The sequence below is a fragment of the Fistularia commersonii genome, chromosome 29, assembly GCF_037954325.1.
Source record: "Fistularia commersonii isolate RoL2024-O1a breed Wild chromosome 29, RoL_Fcom_v1.0, whole genome shotgun sequence".
NCBI lineage: Eukaryota > Metazoa > Chordata > Actinopteri > Syngnathiformes > Fistulariidae > Fistularia > Fistularia commersonii.
The window spans coordinates 9,003,673-9,024,235 of NC_141312.1; the positions used below are offsets into that span (position 1 = coordinate 9,003,673).

The following is a 20,563-nucleotide window of genomic DNA, read 5'->3' on the forward strand; positions in this document are numbered from 1 at the left end:
TTTGCACTTTGGTTCTTTACAAATGCCTGAAGCTGTTCATTTTAATGGGCAGAGCATGGATGATTTTTCACGTCCATCACTGTTGATAGAAAGTCTCTTTCTCTAACCAGAGATTATGTTGGACTTCCTACAGCATTTCATCATGAAAGATGTGGTTTTCCAATATGTTGTTGAGTTCACACAGAATGAAGAGTTACTCTTCATCTTCTTCACTCTTCCCAACAACATAGCTAAGAACTCACTCATAATCCCTTGCCCAGTGATACTCTCGCCCCCTTACTCAGTGAGTGGGTTTTCACCTCACCCTTGTACTTCTGCATTATTTGATATGACGCCCACCCACCACCTTGTACGTACAACGGATAAGATATCTTGGTATGGAGGTCATACGAGACACAACAGTTTATGCTGCATTATAAACAAAGGGTTCACAACACACACAAATTCTCTCCATGCTGCTGTGCTGGTGTTTTTTTTAATTTGTTAAAAGCGAGTTAAGTGCTTTTTAGCTGGAAATATCTGCTGTTACAGCAGACACTGGCTTAGATAGCCAAGAAACCCATGGCTGAAGTCCAATGTTATTATTTTAGGTTCTTTAAAAGATTCAGTGAGTATATTGTATGATGCTGCCAAAATACACTATAAAGTGGTACACATGAATGTTAGTGGCAAGTTAAGTTGTAATTTCAGCACAATGTTAATCTAATAGCACTGCATGTATAAGCCAAACATGGCTGAGTTGGTACTAGAATAAACCAAATAAGGGGTAACGGGAGTACCGGGGATGGGTGCAAATGTCTGTTGACTTCTGGCACTTTTGGTTGTTTGATGTGAAAGCCCCAAAAGGTCTTCTTTTTGGGGCCACTGGGCGAGAGGCAGTGTGGACCAGTTGCCAGTCGATCATGAGAAGATAGATGGCAATTTCAATTAAGGTTCTCAGTCATCTATGGTTAATCATTATCAATTACCTCTCATCCGAGAGGCTCCAGTATATTATTGCTGGAATTGGGGGTTGGCTGTTGGTCCAAGTTTCGATGCTGGTTGTTAACAAGCAAACATTCAAGATTTAAAGGCTCAAGATTCAAAACATTTATTGTCAAAGCATTTATTGTCACATGTACAGTGTAGAAACCTGTTTCCCTGTATAGTGAAATCCCTACTTTGCTGTCCGCAGTGCATTTGGATATGTGCTGATTCACACCCCAATTAACACATCTGGACAATGCATTGAATGCAATCAACCAATGCATGTTTTTGGACGGTAGGAGGGTTCCGAAGAACCCGAAGGGAATCCACTCAAATAAAGGGGTAACATGCAAGGTCCACACAGAATGGATCCCTATTGCTATCAAACCAGGGACCCTCAGAAGTGCTAACTACTGCACCGCCATGCTGCTAGTTATTCTTCTAGTGTATTTTTAATCTTAGCAATAAAAGGTCTCTCATCAGAGGCGTTATCAGGGACTCAAACTGATGCTGAAAACACTCATTTACATGGAATAAACAAATAAATTCAAAGCTATAAAACTGTCAGTGTGCCAGGCTGCCAGCATGTGTGTGTTGGATGCATTGTTTAGTCCTGTTAAACTTGTTAAACTCCATAATGTGTTTGATGAGAGCTCGTAAACTGTTAAACAACTTTCTATTCTCTCACAGGTCCATATAACCTGGTTCATGGTCCAATGCAACAAGTTGACTGTCGCTCTAGGTTCTGTTGGCTTTAGCCTGACGAGTAAATGCTGTTTGACCAGGAGATTGCGCAGATGTTCACTGACATACTAGATTTTTAGTTCTCAGAGAAATAGTGTTCATCATTTAGGCCATGCATGTTGTTGCTGGAGCACAGAATGGCTCTGAAGGTGGATTTGTCCAATTGAAGCATTCACTATTGGGGTAAAGACTTGGGCAACGGATTATATCTTAGGTGTATGATGTAAAATTTCTCAGGTCCTAAAAGAATATTTTGGTGACAAAGATTTTGGCACCTTTTGTTGGCAACACCACACACCATATTCAGAGTTCACAGGACTTTGCCAGCAAGGTCAAACAGATCAGGATGGACCTGTATGAAACCATGGTGTCATTTGATGTAACCTCACTCTTCACAGATGGGAGTTTTAGGCACAACCTTTTTCCCACAACACTGCACTAGGATCAATCCCAGGACAGATAAACACACACTGACGAGGGCCATCTGCATCCTCCCCAGAAAGATCCACCACCAGAACCAGTAACTTTCACCTGAGGCTCAGTCCATGTGATCCAACAGGTTTCACTCTTGTGTTTCATATTCGGTCTCTTTGGCTTCACCTTTTCAGATTCTAATCCAAGTATATCCCCAAAAGCTGTTCCTCTGTTCCAACTTAATGAAATCTCCATTAACATAACAACCCCCTTCAACATATTTTCTACCGATCAACTCACCACCATCTGCATAACAAGCCATTTTAAACGAGACCTGTACCCAACTATGGCAGTTATATTCAGAAACTTCCCACAGGCCATTAGAATTGAAGAAGCCTCTTGGATGAGGGGTAGAACAACTTCAAGTGAAGAAAATCAAGTCCAGTTGCCATGATAAGAAGATTTTGAGTAGAAATGACCATGACCTGGATGACGGAGAACCTCCACAGACTCTTTTTAAGTCATTAAATTGTTTCTTTTTAACAGTCCATCCACATCCCTAGATGTAGATTATGCCATCGATCAGGACACATTTTTCAGCCTGACCAGAACTCATTTGCAAAGAATTCCCTGGATTAAACTCCTATGTCTACACTCAATCGCGATCATGAATTAATACTCATGTTCAGAGTATGATTTACAAAATATAGTTAGAGAGTGATCATGTACTCATAATACGAGGATCTACGGGGTTAGTACATTTAATATTAAAAGGGGCAGTGTGTGGTAGACCAGTCATGGCACTGTTTTAACTACACTCTCTGTCTATATATATATATATATATATCATTTACCCACAACAATAAAAAAATGCATTTAGAAATGCTAAATGATTTTTCCATTGACTTTGAAAGTAGCTGTACCGTACTTGGATTTGCAGTAAAGAGCAGTCTTTATATTATACCTGTTCTCTTTTTTTTTTTATCATGTAATGCAATGACTTAAAAGTTCTCTCAGTCGATTGGCCAAGCCTTTCTCGGAAGTCATTCAGATATCAACAAAATCTTGCACAGTCACCTTGACATTTTGCACCATAGGCAAATAATGGTGCCAAGAATGAGTCTTGCCAAATAGTCTCCACTTTTACCATGGATACCTTAGTGAATAGAATTTTAGTTTTACCATTGTAACTACTTATTTCCTCATCTATTTTTTAGGCAGTGTGATGACCATGTATCATTGACTGTTCAAACACTGCTTAGAATAGACTTGACCACAACAGGACCTCCTCAGTTTATGACTAATCTGGTGGAGAGAGTGCCGATTCATCTCAAACCCCTGGATGTCAGAAATTAACCTAAAGGATATGTCTCACACAAGAACTATGGTCTTGAACTACTGTAGAATAGGGAGAGGAATATAAAGCGTGGCTTATTGATTTTCTTATTATTTCTCTCAGTAGAAGGGTATGAAGAGTTTTCTGTTTCAGTGCTGGATTTGACAGACCTGTCATATTGACCTGCTTGAGTTGTGGTTGTTTTTGTTTGTTTGTGCATTGGTTTGTTTTTTAATGATAGCATTATCTGTTCAATCTGAATTCATTTGTTTTGAATGAGATGAGAGTTTGGCGGTAACTCTCATTTCTATGTAAATTGAATATACAGTTCCTTCATGAAATGTGGAGATGCCGACAATGATACTGTACAGGAATACACGCACAGAATCCATGCGTGCTTGTGCATGTGCATATGCACCTTATCATTTGTGCATAGCAATAGTAAAAGAAACACTGAGTTGATTTTCTTTGAATTTGATCATAATGTGAAAACTAAGGTTTCAAGAATTTTATTATATCATACATTTTTGGCTGTATTTAGTTGGTCATTTTTAATCAACCCATTAGCAGTATTTATATGGATTTGTTGTTTTTTGTTTTTTTTTAGATGAGGAGAACGTAAAGTCTTGATCGCTCACAGGTGTTAGACGATAATCACGTTTAAAAAAGATATTCTGAAAAAAACTAAACCTTTATTTTGCTAATTTGCTACGTACATTTTGCAAAGTCATCACTCATGGATTGATATAATCAGCCAAATCCAACCAGTCGCTCTCTATATGGACCTGCAATGATTAAATCATAATCAGCATCCAAAATGCATCCAAAAATGGACTCTAACAGGGAAGGGACTCTGTGTTCTGTTGGCCTAATTCTATCACCTGCATTAAACATATTTTATTGGAAAAAAAATTGGTTATGGGCACTGTAAATTTTTCAAAAAGAACTCCTCCACTGAATTATACATTATGGCAAATACATGCATGACGAATCTGAAGAGAATAGGGAGGAAAGCACTTGATAGAAATCAGCTCAGTCTATCTTTACAGTTCCTGGAGAGGAAAATTAAAGTGAGGCTATCATTAGCGGATTTAGTTCTCGCGCAAGTGAACTACTGTAAAGACATTGTTATCCTGGCTGTTCATTTTGCATTACAAAATCTTTTTCTCATTTTATGAAACATTTTTTATTCATTTATTTTTTCTTCTCCCCAGACATCAAGTGGTTGGATACACGCCACGTGTTTGTGTTTGAGTTTATGTATGTGCTTGTGATCACTCCTACTCTTTTTTTTCCTCTTTTTTAGTGCATTTTGTTTTTGCATGGAGCTCTGAATGAACAACATTCTACAGCAAAGAGAAAGTCAGTGTCTTTCAGTAAAAAATACAAATACTATATTACCGTATATCTCAGAGCCTTTATGTATATGCATAAATACATCAATATATACACATTTATCTAGTATTTGAGACACTGAGCTCAGAAAACAATGATTTCAAGGAGTGCCATGTATCTAGGGCATCCTAATTTAGGGTAAGTAAGTGTTTTTAACAGTAAGCTCTCCGGTGAGTTGGAATTATTTACACCAGGCAGAGTCTCAATTAGACAGCATCTTGGGGGAGTTGATGAGTCACTCAAAACAAGTGGAAAGAAAGATACTGCGCATGGAGTAGGCGGAGATGAATGTTCTCGACAACAGGTATCTCGGGTTGGTTCCACAGGTGCGATGTGCGCACGGGCGACAAGTAGTGGAATGACTCTTTGTTTGACTTTGGAAACTAACTGCTAAATAAAATCAGAAAAGGGGTAGTTAGTGGATATTAACACAAGGAGAGGGATGAGAAGTCTGTAGTATGACCTTACTTACGGTACAAGGGGGGTATTTTGCATCTCTATGTTAAAACACTACACTACAGCAATGTGTATGCTTTTTATGATTTTCTAGAAAGTGCATTTGTAGCATTTCTTGGTCCATTTTTTTATGCCAGTTTTTTCTATTTTGTTTTCAGTTAATAATGTTCACGTTCCTCAATGTTGATGGGCCATGTGACTTATTGGAATTCAGCAACTTGGGTAAAATTACTTGATTTGTCGTCAACAAATCCAAAGAAATTATCGCGACTGTTGTTCTTCTTTCTTAATAATTTCCTTCTATGTTCTTTGAACATAAATTCATTTTCCAGTGGGTTTCTTGGTTTGGTTGCAGACACTGACTCTAAGAGAAAAAAATAGAAAACCTTTTTTTTTGTATTTGCAGTTCTCTTTTTTTATCAGATTAATTAAAGCATAAATTGATTTGATTCAACACACGGTCTTCTATCTCACAGAAAAGTGAACATGCACACATCCTGATTTTCTGTACCTGAATTTTATTCTCCTGCTCCTTTCTTCTCATCATTGCTTTTTCTCCTTCAACAAGCAGGATCTGTCTTTTTCTCTGTGAAGGGTGGCGCAAACCACAGCTCTGCCTCAAATAATTTATTTACTCTTTTCCCCCACTCCCCTTTGGTGGTGTCTAGCCAAGCTGCTGAGGGGAGTATATAGTCTTAAATAACCTTGTTTGTTAATGGAAAGTTTTATTTAAAAAAAAAAAAAGAAACCCATTACATGAGTCGTCTGAGAAATAAAACAATTCTAATATAGGCATATGTTGAGATGTATGTGTAACTTATAACCATTAATCTGCATCTGCTAATGTGGGTGGTGCCATGTCCTTAAGAGTCTTTATATATGAAGGGTGTTAAATGATTCATTTTGGCAAAGATGAAAAAGAAGAAAATGGGGAAAAATGGTGAAGGGGTGTTATGATGACATTTGACATATGTAAAGACCAAGGTCCCAGCTTCTGACAGATCTACAATCTTTACTGAAAAAAAAAAAACGTGAATTTATCATTTTCATTGTCGAATAAAATTTCTCTCAGCTCAACCTGGCTCATGATGGCAGACCGGCCAATGGGAGGAGGGTTCGTACTCCGAACACGATGTAATGTTCACCAGGAAGTTTGATCCAAAATGATCGCTTTCCTCTGTGTGGAACTCACATTGCTGTGCACAGAAGAGAGAGGGATTTCAGCCGTAGAATATTCAGGCAGTCAGAAAAGCAGGTTGGTAGACAGACGTGAACAGATGAAGGTAGAGATACTGTGGCACAGAGCAGGGTGAGGAGAGATGACTTTTTTTTCTGTGTGACATTCCCTGAATGTTTCTGACTCGGTGAATTATTTATCATGTGTAATTTTGCATTGGCCTTGATGTTTTAAGGCTTTTTTCCTGTATCTGCCCAGCACCTTCTGATTTCCCCCAAACTTTCAAAAGGAGACAGACATCAGCAAGCTTCTTACAGTATTTGCTAATGAATAAATAAAAAAAAAATAGCCACATCTCAGCTCAAAAGACACGACTGTCAGGTTGTCAAAACATGCAGCGTGTTTACGTAGTGAGCAAACACAGCAGCAGATGACCGCACTTAAATGCCAGCTCACCCACTTGTCACAGCTGCTTTTCTTTTAAAGGGAGTAAAGAAAGAGAAAGATGCTGGTTAGGAGCATCCATGGTTGTAGATGATTTTTCAATTGATGTTTAAAGGGTGTAGCTATATCACTTTTATTTTTTGTTTTCTTTGGGCTTCCAGATCTCCTTCACGCTCTTTTTGTGAGAGAAGGGACAAGGAAACAACTCTAGCTGCTCCCTTGTTTTCATTGTGAAGTAGAGAAGATAACCACTGAAGCAGCAGAATCATAAAAGACCCTGTGAAAAAAGGTGCTGCAATATTCAGACAGAAAAACAGCAAAAGCAATCTGACTAAAGTATGATTACAAAGAAAAAAAGAAATAGAAACACACTAAATTATATATTCTTTATGGCTTTTCATTCTCATTAAGCCAGAAACCAGAAACCAGACTAACGTCAAGGGCAAAGCAGCGTCGACCTCAATATCTTAGATGCTGTTGGTTCCATCTGAAAGGACCATGAAAATGATTAACAGATAGACATGGATAGGAAAAATTGGGGGGGGTGATAATTTTCTGTTTTCTCTTACCTCTGATATCATAATACATTTTATTGTGTCATAATAGTGGAGATTACATGCAAAATTCAATATATCCTGTTCTGGCCAACTCTCGGCTGCATAGACAAGTAAGAAGCACATGCTAAGAAGCACTGCTATGTATAAACATAGCAGTGGTGACGCGGGCAGAGAGATGAATGATGACAGAGGTCCATTAGCCCTGAGCTTTGACAGGATTGCTACCATTGTTTTCCATGAAGCCAACTGTCAAAAGCAGGAGGCGGCATTGGCCGCATCATAATTCTGTGTAGAGGATAACCCTTGATGGTTGGTCACATTTTTGAGACCTTTGGATGCTTTGAAGGCAATACAGTTACATTAACAGTTGCCTATCTTGAAAACATTGTGTAAAATATGTATACAGTATATTAGACAGATGCACAAAGTACTTAAGGAGTGCTGAAAGCTATGAACTTTGTCCTTTTCAGCAGAAGGAAAATTATATTCTTATATATTCTAATTATATTCTATTACCATAACTGTTGCAGCTTCCCGTTTCCCCCAAAACAGGAAGCTAGATAATCCACTGAGTTTCTCTTATATTCCCCTACCAAGTCTTCTGGTGGTATAAGCATGGTGTTGTGTCCAAAATTAGGCCCAAGGTGTTTTCACGCACTCAATATTCACAGTTAATGGAAAGAAAGTGTCTGTCATTCTGTGTTTGTTCATACTGGCCAATTCATGAGTGCCTCGAGCACACGGACATGAATGCAGGTGCGTTACTTTCATGCATGTAAGTTGTTCTCATCAGGTGTGTTGGTCTGCTCGAGTATCAGCCCAGTATTGCATGACCAGGTAAGGATTCAGTTACCCTCATGCATCTGATAGCAGGCTGTAATGAGGCCATTATATCCTGCTAATAGCTTGTAGGGTCAGTCATCCAAGAGAAAAGCCAGAGGGATTAGTTTGCACCAGCTCATCCCCACTTCTCACACAGGAGAGAAATATATATTTTTTTACCTCCAATCTGTCCTTTTATTGCTTCATTCTTTCTGTTTTTTTCCCCACCTCTTGCACAATCTGCTCTTATTGTAGTAAATGCTGCCTTTTTAATTATCCACTGTTTTTTATCTCCACCACCTTTTCACTCTGATTAATAGATATCACAAAGGCTGTGCACTCTATTTTCTCTATTTATCCCTGTTGCACTGGATAGCGAAATTTATTCATGCAGCTCTTTATCTCTCATTCAATAAATAGTAGCCTGGTTAACCCCCTAAATTTACTCCTAACCACAAATTATTCAATTTCCAGTTGCCCTTTACTATCCTTCAACTCTAGACTAGATTCCCTCCCGATCATTCAGGCTGCAAGTCTTTTATACAGTTTTACATCATAATATCTGCTGGAGAGCTTCTATGTAACCCCTTTCCTGCAGATTACCAGAATTTCATCATCACATGGGGCAGCATCTGGCACAATGGTTAGTGTTTCTGCTTTGCAACAAGAAGGTCCTTGGTTTGATTACAACAGTGTTTATGTTTTCCGGTGTCTGGGAAAACCCCGCCTCTCGGCCAATGACAGCTGAGATAGGCTCCTCTATTTCTCTTGGATTTTCATGTCATGAATATTGTCCTTTATTTTTATAAAAATGTAGTTGTTAAATATGAGACTGTTTTTTTTTTTATTTATATACAGGAAACAATTTGGGTGTTAACATAATAAATGAATCCTGAAGGTCCAGAATCCTAAAACTATATTTAGATATATTAGCACTCTTGTTGTTCCTTGTTTTTTTGAGACTCTTCAGCTTATATGACAAAATAAAGAATCCGCCTCATGCAATATGAATGCAACATAAAGAGATGAGCTTTGATTTCCTACCATTAGCAATTTAACTCTCCAGCTTAGAAATAATTTATTATTTCTGCAAAACTTATACGCCCACAAGGCTAGAGTCTATTTAGGCGATCAAAATGAACTCTTTCATCTTTTCCATGTGCTTTGAATAATTCATTGTTTTTCTTAACATGGTGATCTTTTCTTTACCACTTCACTAAATTACCTGTGTTTTATTGCTTATATTAATTTATTCATGATTTATATCGTTCACCGTCAACTTGTTGTCAATGACAAAGAGTGTGAATGAGATTCATATCTCATTCACACTCTTGGCAATTTAGCGTCTTCAATGAATCTGAATGAAACTTCTTTTTTTTTTTTTTTTGGACCGCAAGGTCCGCCCATGAAGGAATGGGGTGAACAGGCAAACTTCACACTCAAAGGTCCCCTGTCGGACTCAAACCAGGAACCGTCTTGCTGTCAGGAGGAAGCACCATATATAAAAAACTTTTTTTCTGCTTATGAAAAAAATTTGCAGGCTCAGTTAAATTTTGATAATTTTAATTTTCCCCTCACTCAACCACATTTATTCTAGACTTGCACATTGCTTTATTACCTGTCCTTATGCCTAGGTTAAAGATTTAAAGCAGTTATCGTTGTGTCTAAATTTGGTTTATTTATTCAGCATCAAAAATACAATCCCTTTGGTTGCAAGAGTTTTCAGCTGTTGTGTTTAGACTTTTTGTACTCTTATATGATACATAGTGTTGTGGTTGACTGTAAGAAGTGAAGACGATTAAGTTGATAAGGTAAGACGTCTCAAAAGAAGAAATAAAAAGGGAAAACACAACCCTACTTTGGCTTATGGACTCGAAACAATTCACACCACATATGATCCGGCTCTGAAAGAGGTAAACTAGATATATTTGAGGGGAATGTCACTCATCACGTTCATGATAGTAACACGAACAGATACAATAACTACACAGGTAAAAAAATGCATCTTTACTGAGAGGCATTCTTTACTGAGGACTCCAGAGGCGTCCGCCATACCCTCCAGATGGGATTCAGTAATACCAAACACACGTTTTAATCTTGTTTAACATATTTCAAATAAGTATCTGATGAACATAAAAGTGCATGGATGAAAAATCAAACATTATATTTTTCACCGTGAGACTTAGAACAATATTGCCTCTTCTATAACAGAGCTAAGGAGTGAAACTTTAACTGAGCAGTGAATATTGAGGTCTGCAGAGTTTCGTCTTTGAACGTCATCATCACAAATATCAACCCCTGAACATGCTGTCATATTTAGTGTTTACCCCTTAGTTAGCTTTGCTGGTTTCACTTTATCTCTTGATCTAGCTGACACAGCCCATCCCTGTCCCATGACATTAGCAATAAAAGTAACTTCCTTTTTCTAGCCAAGTGTCTAAGCGAGACACGCCGCCCTCCTCTCTCCCCCACGGCCAGCGTTTGAGGCAAATGTCAGCTAATTAAGGGTTACATGCTCGACCTTTCTCAACCCCCGGACTGGACCTTCAGAGCTCAATATGGCAAAGAACCAGAGAGGCAAGCGCATGAATACAGGCTGATTCTGCCACATCAGCAACCCCCCCACCAAAAAAAAAAAAACAGCAGAACACAATATGTGTAATCTATATTTTTAGAGTGGGTTTGGTTACACAATTTGACAGATAGTAAAAAGTTGCATAAAGAAAACGTGGGCAAATATTGTTTGGAGGTCTGAGTGACATTGAAAATGTCACAGAGAGTAGAGCCAGCTGGAAACAAATGCAGGAGTCAGCAGTCAAGAGGGATCTTCCAGAATGGCTCAGAAGAATATGGGCAAAACCAAGCAGACTAAACTGATAGGTAAACAAAAAAAGGCAGAGCTCAGCTGAAGAAGCCATTTTCAAAAATGAAAACATTATCATAGTCTTAACTGTAAGAGATGTATACGCTATAAAAGTTGGCTGACAGTCCCTACGACAGATAAAGGAAGTGAAAAATGGGTGCCAGGAGGGGAAAAAGAAATATTTTCATTTAAGCATAATAAAGCAGAGAATGCAGAGGAGGAGCACAGCAGACTTGACCTTGGAAAGAGTCAATCTACACCTGTTCCTCCTCTCAGGTGTCTCTGCTTCTCCCACAGCTTAACCTGCTGTCGCCCCCCCTCGCATTGATTTAATATTCATTTGTTTTTGTCACAAACCTGGTATCTACCGACCAAACTGCACATCTGCAAGATTCTGCCAGTGACACCTTTTGCATTTGACACGCTCCATTTTTAATTTTGAGCTTTCTTTCGAAGGAATTGTTTTGATAAGAATGATAGGTAGAGTGAGGAATATGTACCGGTAATGAATATTCAGTGGAGTCATCTAATTCTTATCATTTGAAGACTAGCTATGAAGGTCTTTTTTTTTATTTTTTTAGCAAATGTGGAATTTGGATTACAATTATAAATCTACCCTATATTTTAAATGACATGCAAATACCTTCATGTTTTGGGGGCGGCGTGCTTCAGGAAGTAGAGCAATCGTCTTAGGAACCAAACATTCCTGGTTCGATTACTGGCTCCTCCTAGTGTGTCAAAAGTGTTATTTAGCAAGACACTGAACCCCTAACTGCTCCCCTGGCGCTGGTCGATGGCAGCCTACCGCTCATGGTTCATCCATGATGGGTTCATTTATTGAAATTAATTTCCCCACGGTGATTAATAATGGATAAATCATTATTAATTTTTATCATTATTATTTACCGCCCCCCCTCCCCCCCCACACACACTGTGTTCAAGCACATGCTAATCCCACTGCTGTTTGTTTGTATTTACTTACAGAGACATCAAACCCGACAACATACTACTGGACGAACACGGTAAGGTCAATTTTATGCTGCAGCTGTAATTACTTTTTACATTGTTATACTGCACCTTTCTGGCAACTGACTTGACTCATGCTGTATCCTACCTCAACTCTGTGTGCAATATTCACGAAGTCACGGCTTCTTGGGATTCAAGTGAACCTGCACCTTCTGGGATAACTCCTGCACAGATCAAAGGGGTTGTCGAGACAGGGTTCAAATCCATTGCCCTAATAGATCCTGCAGCATAAAGAAGAAAGATACTCATCTATATTAATGTATTTTAGGTTGCCTAAAGAGTGCAGGGTTGCAGTTTATTTCCTATTGCCACTTTTATCTCCTGCACATGTATAGGCATTGGTTAAGAAAAAAGGATAAAAAAGCAATGTGAGTTACGTGTCTTTGAGTGAGGGTGAAGTATGCATAAAAATGACAGGGAAGACTATAAACAATTAATTAATCAAGAGACATATTCAACTTTAATTTTGTAGCAATGTGCTAGTTTAGTTGTATAAACATGATGATACTGTGCAGGTACGGACACATATTTTGTTATCATCTGTGGTACATACTTGCGCATACACATATTCACACGCAAACACACACGCATGCACATGCGCTTGCAGACACACACACACACATACACACACACTGCCAGCATTCAAAAGGGCATGTGAAATGTCGGATGGCAGTAGTCTGCCGCAAGCACTGTCTCGCAACAGGCAAGAAGAAAGAGGCCAGAGGGGAAAAAAGGGAAAACCACAAAGAAAGGAGGGACATTTAAAAAAAATTAAACTGAGCAGACAAAGTAAGAGCAACGACTGAGGGAGGGTAAAAAAATAAGCAACCACATCTCGACAAATTGACTTATGGTTTATCTATCTCTGTGTATGTGTGCGTTTTTGTCCATCTGTGTGCTGTTCTGCTCCGTGTCCATTTAAATATTTAATCCTCCTCATTCAGTCATTTTATTTTTGACTTCAGAGCTATACTTTAACAATTCATGCACTGTGTGCTTCTGCAAACAATGTTATCTCAGGAAGTTTTTGCATGTGTGTGAAATATATAAAAACAATTTACGCATGCATGTATGATGTTAAACCATGTAGCCCCAGGATGCAAATAAAAACTCCAGGGGAGATCTATACTCTTTTCTCTGCAACATATAGATGTTCTGCAGAAGCAAAGAGTAGACTAGTAACATGACAAGGGCCAGAAGAGGCATCAGAGTGCACCCATTCCTCATCGGCTTTTCTGGGATACTTTGTGGTGGTATACAATATTTCTTCATCAGTGAAACTAGGTACAGTTATTGGCATGGTAGAATCAGTAAATTTCAATTCAAAAGGCATTAAGACAATTCACATGCCAGCTAATGGAACCGACAATGACTGTCTTTAGGGATTAGAGTGCTCCTTCACTATAGAAGATTTCCATTTCCAAGATTCTAGAGCAGCGTTGAAAAAAAAGCAGTGAGAAGGGGCATTAATGGGACTTGCAGAATAGTGGAATTCATAACTTCTATCCATCTTCCATCTGACTGCTGATTTAATTATTTTCCAATGTATTGGGTACATCTAGATAAAGGACTGCTATACAACAGCAATCAAATAAATCCTAATGGGAATTACAATGTTGAGTTTTCATATAATCAGTTTGAAAGGGCTTTTTTTTAATGGTCCTTCCTGAAGCTGGTGTTACCATGATGTTGAACTGTACAAGGTTATTACAGGATGTTCCAGATCTTTATTTCGGACAAATTTATGTGGATTAGGGTTGCAAAAATGTCACAACTTCACAAACAGGACCCAAATAATGCAGCCCATATATTGTCCTCTGCGATTTTTTTAATTAATACTATTTATGAGCTGAGAAGTGTTAAGTAATTTGTATTTACACAGGGATATTTGTAATATACTGCAAAGTCTGTATCAATACATGACTGAGAAACTTTTTTTTTATACTATTGGGATAGCCAATGTAAAAGCTAAAATTGCATGATAACTGCACTGACTGAATACAACCTGATACTAAAAATCATGTTCCAGTTTTCTTTTGGGATTAGCTCTGCAGCAGGAGATTAATGTTATGATAAGTATCAGTCCAGCTCATTTTTTTTTTTTTTTTTTTTGTTTTTAATGTAATAACTTATTTTGTAGCTAAAATGATAAATTGCAGAACTCATTGTTGGTTTTTGGGACAAAGGATGTCTTGGGTGCTGGTGGCACCACTGGAAGGGTGACATTTAGAAACACTTTTACTGTGGAATGCAAAAGAGCTACATTCTGAGATCTTGCAAATAATTCTCGTTTCGTTTAGTTTCCATTTAAAAGGTATTTATTTCCAGAGCTTCCAGATATTATCACAGACGAACAACTTTGCTTCAAACTTAAAAAAGAAAACTGCAAAATGTAGTATTTCCCACTCTATTCCTTTCCATTTTATTTCACCCACAGATCCCTTCCGGAGTCACCAGCTATAAGCATTTCATGGAAATGTGTATAACTCTGATTTTTAAGTGATTTATTAGGTTATAAATATGTTGTAATCTTTATAAAAAATTGTTATTTGTTCTACTTTGGATAGTTAAAGCATAGCTGGCATGTATGTTTGTGGACCAGACAATTTTCAACTCAATAATTTTGACAAAAACTATTTGAATAATAGGCAGGACAACCTCAGTGTGCATAATCGGTCAAAGATGGTCACGGCAGTGAACCATCAGTTATGATAGGCTCGGTTAAATCCTTCTAGAATTTAAGGTGCAAGTTGGCCAAAACAGTGGCTGATAATGGCTGTTTGTTCCTAAAGCCAAGTTCAGCCAAGCTATTTTCTAAAATGTCTCTATAAGCCAAGTGAGGTGAGGACAGGGAAGATTGGAGAGAGGTAATAGCAAAAAGCTAAAGACATTATTAAACATGAAAGCCTTCAGTCTTATCGAGGGCTCTGGTTAATGCCTGAAGTAGCATTTCAGTCCATATGGCACCTTTTTAAATCATCCAACATGACACAGCTTTAAACATTATTTCAGCATATATTGTTTATTGGACTTTTATTTAATCAGGAACTCCCTTAATATTCCAAGAAAATACACAATGATCCTATTACAGATATTATAAAACCTAGAATTAAAACACATGATATATGGAATGTATTCTGTACCATTTTGTTGAAAACATACAGAGGACAGTAGAATATGATAAAAAATTCAAATTCAGGAAAACAGTCATACAATTCAAACGCTATTAAAACTCTTATTGGGCTTATTCTAACATTTATTTCCTGAGAGTTAGCAAAATTGGAGAAATATATTCTACTAGGTTCAGGGCATGTGTTGAGTTGCAAAAAAATGAATTTGAAGCCTCCATAGTTTCAGTCAGGAGTGATAAGACATATGAAGATAATACACTGAAGCAAAATATTCTAAAATTACAGTATTAAAAACTGTAATGGTGGAGATGATAGACTATCCATCATAACTGTACAGGTCTCTTATCTCCAAGTCCCAATGTATTTGAGAAAATGTACTCTCTAAGAAGCCAGCTCCTGCCTGCCTTCTTATTACTTTGGTGTGCAAAGAAATAGTCTTTTTCTTTTTTTCTTAATTTTATATGTGTCAAAGCCATGCATGGCCAAGCAGAACATCTTTACCGTGGTCCAATGTCCTTTGGAGGAAGGGGTGGTTATCTGCATGCAAAGGGCTACCAAGGACATTCAGCCAACTGAATAATAACAATGCGGCAAAACGCTTTGCACACTGGGCATGCTGTGCATGCTGCATGCAACATTTAATAAATCAAAATCACTATTGTTAAGGAGAAGACATTTTGCTATCAGGTTACAATGCGAAGAATTAAATTTCAGCATACAAGGAAGTCTGCTTCTTGGCTATATATCGTCCTTAAAAATAATATCATATCAAGAGTTTGACCTTTAAGGAGGAAAATGAAAAGGAATCACTGCTGCACCTTGCATGAAGATTTATCACGCTGTTCAAGGGAAATTTTGTAGATTTACATATCGCTTCAAAAAATATAATCAGTTTGTTCTGCAGGGCATGTTCATCTGACGGACTTTAACATTGCAGCCATAGTAAAAGAAGACCTGAAAGCGACGTCAATCGCAGGAACCAAGCCATACATGGGTATGTACGCAGTTTTGACCTCTGCAATAATTCATTTGTGAATTTACATCTAAATGAGATATGAGATCCTGATAAAAAAAATCAGATAGTGTGCTTCTCTCTTTCTTTTGTGTTGAGTGTGTGGGGGCTTTGCAGTCTATTACTATTATAACTTTCAATATAAGGTATGAGTCCAAAGCATGACACTAAACAAAAAGAATCTGTGGTCTAAGAAAGGGCATAATGTGTCAGCACTGTAAGAACACACAAACACACACATCCCAACCCACTCCTACGCCCCAGTTAGACTCATTAATATAATAGTGAGCCACAATATGCAGAGGGATGTGGATTTAGACAGTGAAAACTATATATCGGGAGGAATGTGCCTGACGAGGAAGTGCATTAAAATGTGCGCACCTGTATAACTCTATGAAGCCTGCCAAATGCCATGCCAGTACTAAGTGGCACATTGGCAAACCCATACCAACCACATAAAATCTTAGACGTTCCTGATGTTGCAGTGCGGTCTTAAAAATCTTGATTATAATGAAAGAAAAGGCTGAATGGTGAGTGTTTGCCTTCTTGCTACAAGGGAAATATAATGTAAATGCAATTCATTCATTCATTATCTATACCAATTCTCCTGCAGTCAGGGTTGCAGGAGGGACTGGAGCCTATCCTAGCTGTCATTGGCAGGGTACACCCTGAAGCAGTCGCCTGTCAATCACAGGGCCAAACAATCATTCGCTTTCTCATTCACATTTCTGGGCAATTTAGGGTCGCCATTGAACTTTCAGCTGTTTTTGGATTTTGGGAAGAAACTTGAGAACCTGGAGGAAAGCCATGCAGACATGGGGAGAACATGCAAACTCCACATAGAATGACCCCCTGTCACAATAGAACAAGGGCCCTTCAGGTGTCTGGCTGAAGCATTAAACACTGCACCACTGTGTGCCTGTCAATGCAAATCATTCCCGTAAACAAATCGTTATTTTATGATCGCAATGGTGTTCAAAAAAGTGAAAAGAAAAACACATTTGTCAAAAACACACATTTGCTATTGTAGCATCTCATGCACTTAAAATTATATTACAAATTATATTACAGGACACCCTTTTAAAAACCCAGTGAAAATTTGAAGATCTCTTTACATCATTGACTATTATTTGGATATTTTAAGTGAACAGGATAAATAACAGGATAATGAAAATTTCTCGGACAAGTGTTTTCACTTAAATGGTGCTCACCAGTTTACACTTTTATTTTTTACTCTTTTGTAAACTTTGACTTATTTTGATCCTTGGCAATTGGTCTTTTTACTGGCATCATTGTAAAAAAATAATGCCTCTGCTCCTGCTCCTGCTGTTGCATTGCATTTACACCTGTTTTCAGTTTTAGTCTGTCTCCTTTTTTCCTGAATTTGCCAGGTCACAAAATGTCACAAGAGAAACCTTTACACATGATATGACATGACATGCAATTATGTGATAGTTAGCTCTTTCCCTTTTTCACTTTGAGGTTCAGGGTAAAATACTTTAATTTGTTGCTGTCCACTATTAATTCCATGCAAGCCACCTAAAGGAAGCTAGAATCAGTTACACATATGTAAATTGTGTAAAAAAATACACAATAAGTAATGATGAGATAAATTGCTGAGTAAGTTGAGAAACATAAATTCTTTGTAATAAAGTTCTCCAAATTGATATATGTGTTTCTTATTAAATGACATTAACTTTTTGTATTATATTGTATCGCAGCTCCCGAGCTTTTTCAGGTCTTTGAGGGGTCTCACCCTGGCTACTCCTTCTCGGTTGACTGGTGGTCGCTGGGCATCACAGCCTATGAGCTAGTAAGAGGACAGGTAAGAGAGAACACCTTCACATTGTCCACATCTCATTGTTTTTAGACACTCCCTGGTTAATGCAGTGTGACACCAAAAAAGCCTTGTCAGGAGAAAAACTTCTCCTTTACCCTGTTCAACCAAACCAATGTAAATTTAATCACACAGCCTAGATTGCTGCTGTGACTTGATGGCAATGATGTTTAAAAATGGCCTGAATGGCTGTCATGAAAGTTATGTATTACCTGAAATGTATTGAGAGCCAAGGCATTTAAATAGATTATCTAAAATATATTTCAACAATTGTTTTGCAAGTCCTGTCTCATAGAACTGAATTATAATTTCATGGAAATAAATGGAGGACCAAACAGCAGTTTGTTTACTGAGAACAACACTGTAGAAATTCCTTTCACATGTCAAGATGATAAATAAAGAGCTATTATAATCTAATTTTGCAACAACAAAGAGCTTTGTCGCTGAAAACAAACAATATTTTTCAAATTATTTCTCAACCTTTCCCCTTGAGTTCCTTTCTACTTTCAAGTTTTCCCTACCTTCATAAAACATGAAATCCGCTTACTTATAAATATTTTTCTAACATGCATTTTAAGGGATGCATTTTAAAATGCATCCCCTGTTCTGATCCCTCAGAGCTGTGCAGAGTTTATTTTAATACCTCCTCAAGTTTTCTTAGCCCCTACTAAGATGTTTTGCCCTGTGTTTGACCTCAAAGCTGTATGAAATGCTTCTTCACACTGGTAAAGAATTTCAACCCACTTCATTCCTCTGCAATCCTTGTCATTTGGCTAAAACTTCTCCTGCTTTTATTTGGAAACAATTCATACCATGACATGGTAAATTTGTGAAAACCTATGATTTTATTGTATGATGTGCTATTATAAAGCAATATTTGGTTTGTGAGGAAGGAATGCAAATGGAGCTTTGCAATCTTAGAAAATCTGAAGTCACTAAGAAAACACGCCTTTCAGGAATTGGTCTGACAAGGGTCTTACTGCTCTCGGATTGGCCAGAAAAACACTGTCAGGCACAAAGAGTCAGTTCTTTTAACCTTAATTTTCAATATGGAGATCTTGCACATGGCAGTGATGCACTTATAGAATACCAACCGCCATAAAACAATGTCCACAAAGCTGAACTGTAATGGTAGTTGACCAGTGTGGCTAGTAGACCAGAAAGTACAGATCCTCACCTGACAATATTGTTTATGTTCATCAAATGATGATTCATTGTCTTTACAATTTCATTGTCACTATTATTACTGCTTTAGTCATAATTATATGATACCTATAAAGTTAATGCAATATTATTAATAATATTGATAAAAAGTAAAGTACAGAGAAGGCCAGAGGGAGTTACATTGCGTTTTTGTAGACCTAGAAAAAGCATATGACAGGGTGCCAAGAGAGGAGCTCTGGTATTGTATGAGGAAGTCTGGAGTGGCAGAGAAGTATGTTAGACTGGTGCAGGACATGTATGCTAGCTGTGAGACACTGGTACGGTGTGCTGTAGGGGTAACAGAGAAGTTCAAGGTGGAGGTGGGACTCCATCAGGGATCAGCTCTGAGCCCCTTCTTGTTCGCAATGGTGATGGATAGGCTGTCAGATGAGGTTAGACAGGAATCCCCATGGACCATGATGTTTGCAGATGACATTGTGATCTGTAGTGAGAGCAGACAACAGGTAGAGGAAAATCTAGAGAGGTGGAGGTATGCTCTGGAAAGGAGAGGAATGAAAGTTAGTCGCAGCAAGACAGAATATATGTGTGTGAACGAGAGGAACTCGGGTGGCGCGGTGAGGCTACAGGGAGTGGAGATCATGAAGCTGGAGGATTTCAGGTACTTAGGGTCAACAGTCCAGAGCAACGGAGAGTGCGGAAAAGAGGTGAAGAGACGGGTCCAAGCAGGTTGGAATGGGTGGAGAAAAGTGTCAGGGGTACTATGTGATAGAAGACTATCGGCCAGAATAAAAGGAAAGGTGTACAAGACAGTGGTGAGACCAGCGATGATGTATGGCCTTGAAACAGTTACAATGACCAAAAGACAGCAGGCGGAACTAGAGGTTGCAGAGATGAAGATGTTGAGGTTCTCTTTGGGAGTGACCAGGATGGATAGGATCAGGAATGAGTCTATCAGAGGGACGGCACATGTTCGATGTTTTGGAGAGAAGGTCAGAGAAGCCAGACTGAGATGGTTCGGTCATGTACAGAGAAGATATAGTGAATATATTGGTAGACGGATGCTGGAATTGGAGCTGCCAGGCAAGAGATCTCGAGGAAGACCAAAGAGAAGATTTATGGATGTAGTGAGAGAGGATATGAAGGTAGTTGGTGTGAGAGAGGAAGATACAGAGAATAGGGTTAGATGGAGAAAGTTGACTCGCTGTGGCGACGCCTAACG

The 20,563-nt window shown here is 38.3% G+C and overlaps 1 protein-coding gene across 2 annotated transcripts in view; it reads left to right on the forward strand.

Moving 5' to 3' along the window:
- Positions 1-20,563, forward strand: part of stk32a (serine/threonine kinase 32A) — a 63,271-nt gene that overhangs the window by 24,306 nt on the left and 18,402 nt on the right. The window contains exons 7-9 of one of the 2 annotated variants that reach the window (XM_086177284.1): positions 12,159-12,196; positions 16,236-16,325; positions 18,065-18,168. In XM_086177284.1, coding sequence (XP_086033410.1) covers positions 12,159-12,196; positions 16,236-16,325; positions 18,065-18,168 — 232 coding nt within the window. The remainder of the gene's footprint in view (positions 1-12,158; positions 12,197-16,235; positions 16,326-18,064; positions 18,169-20,563) is intronic. The other variant, XM_086177285.1, reaches the window with a different exon arrangement.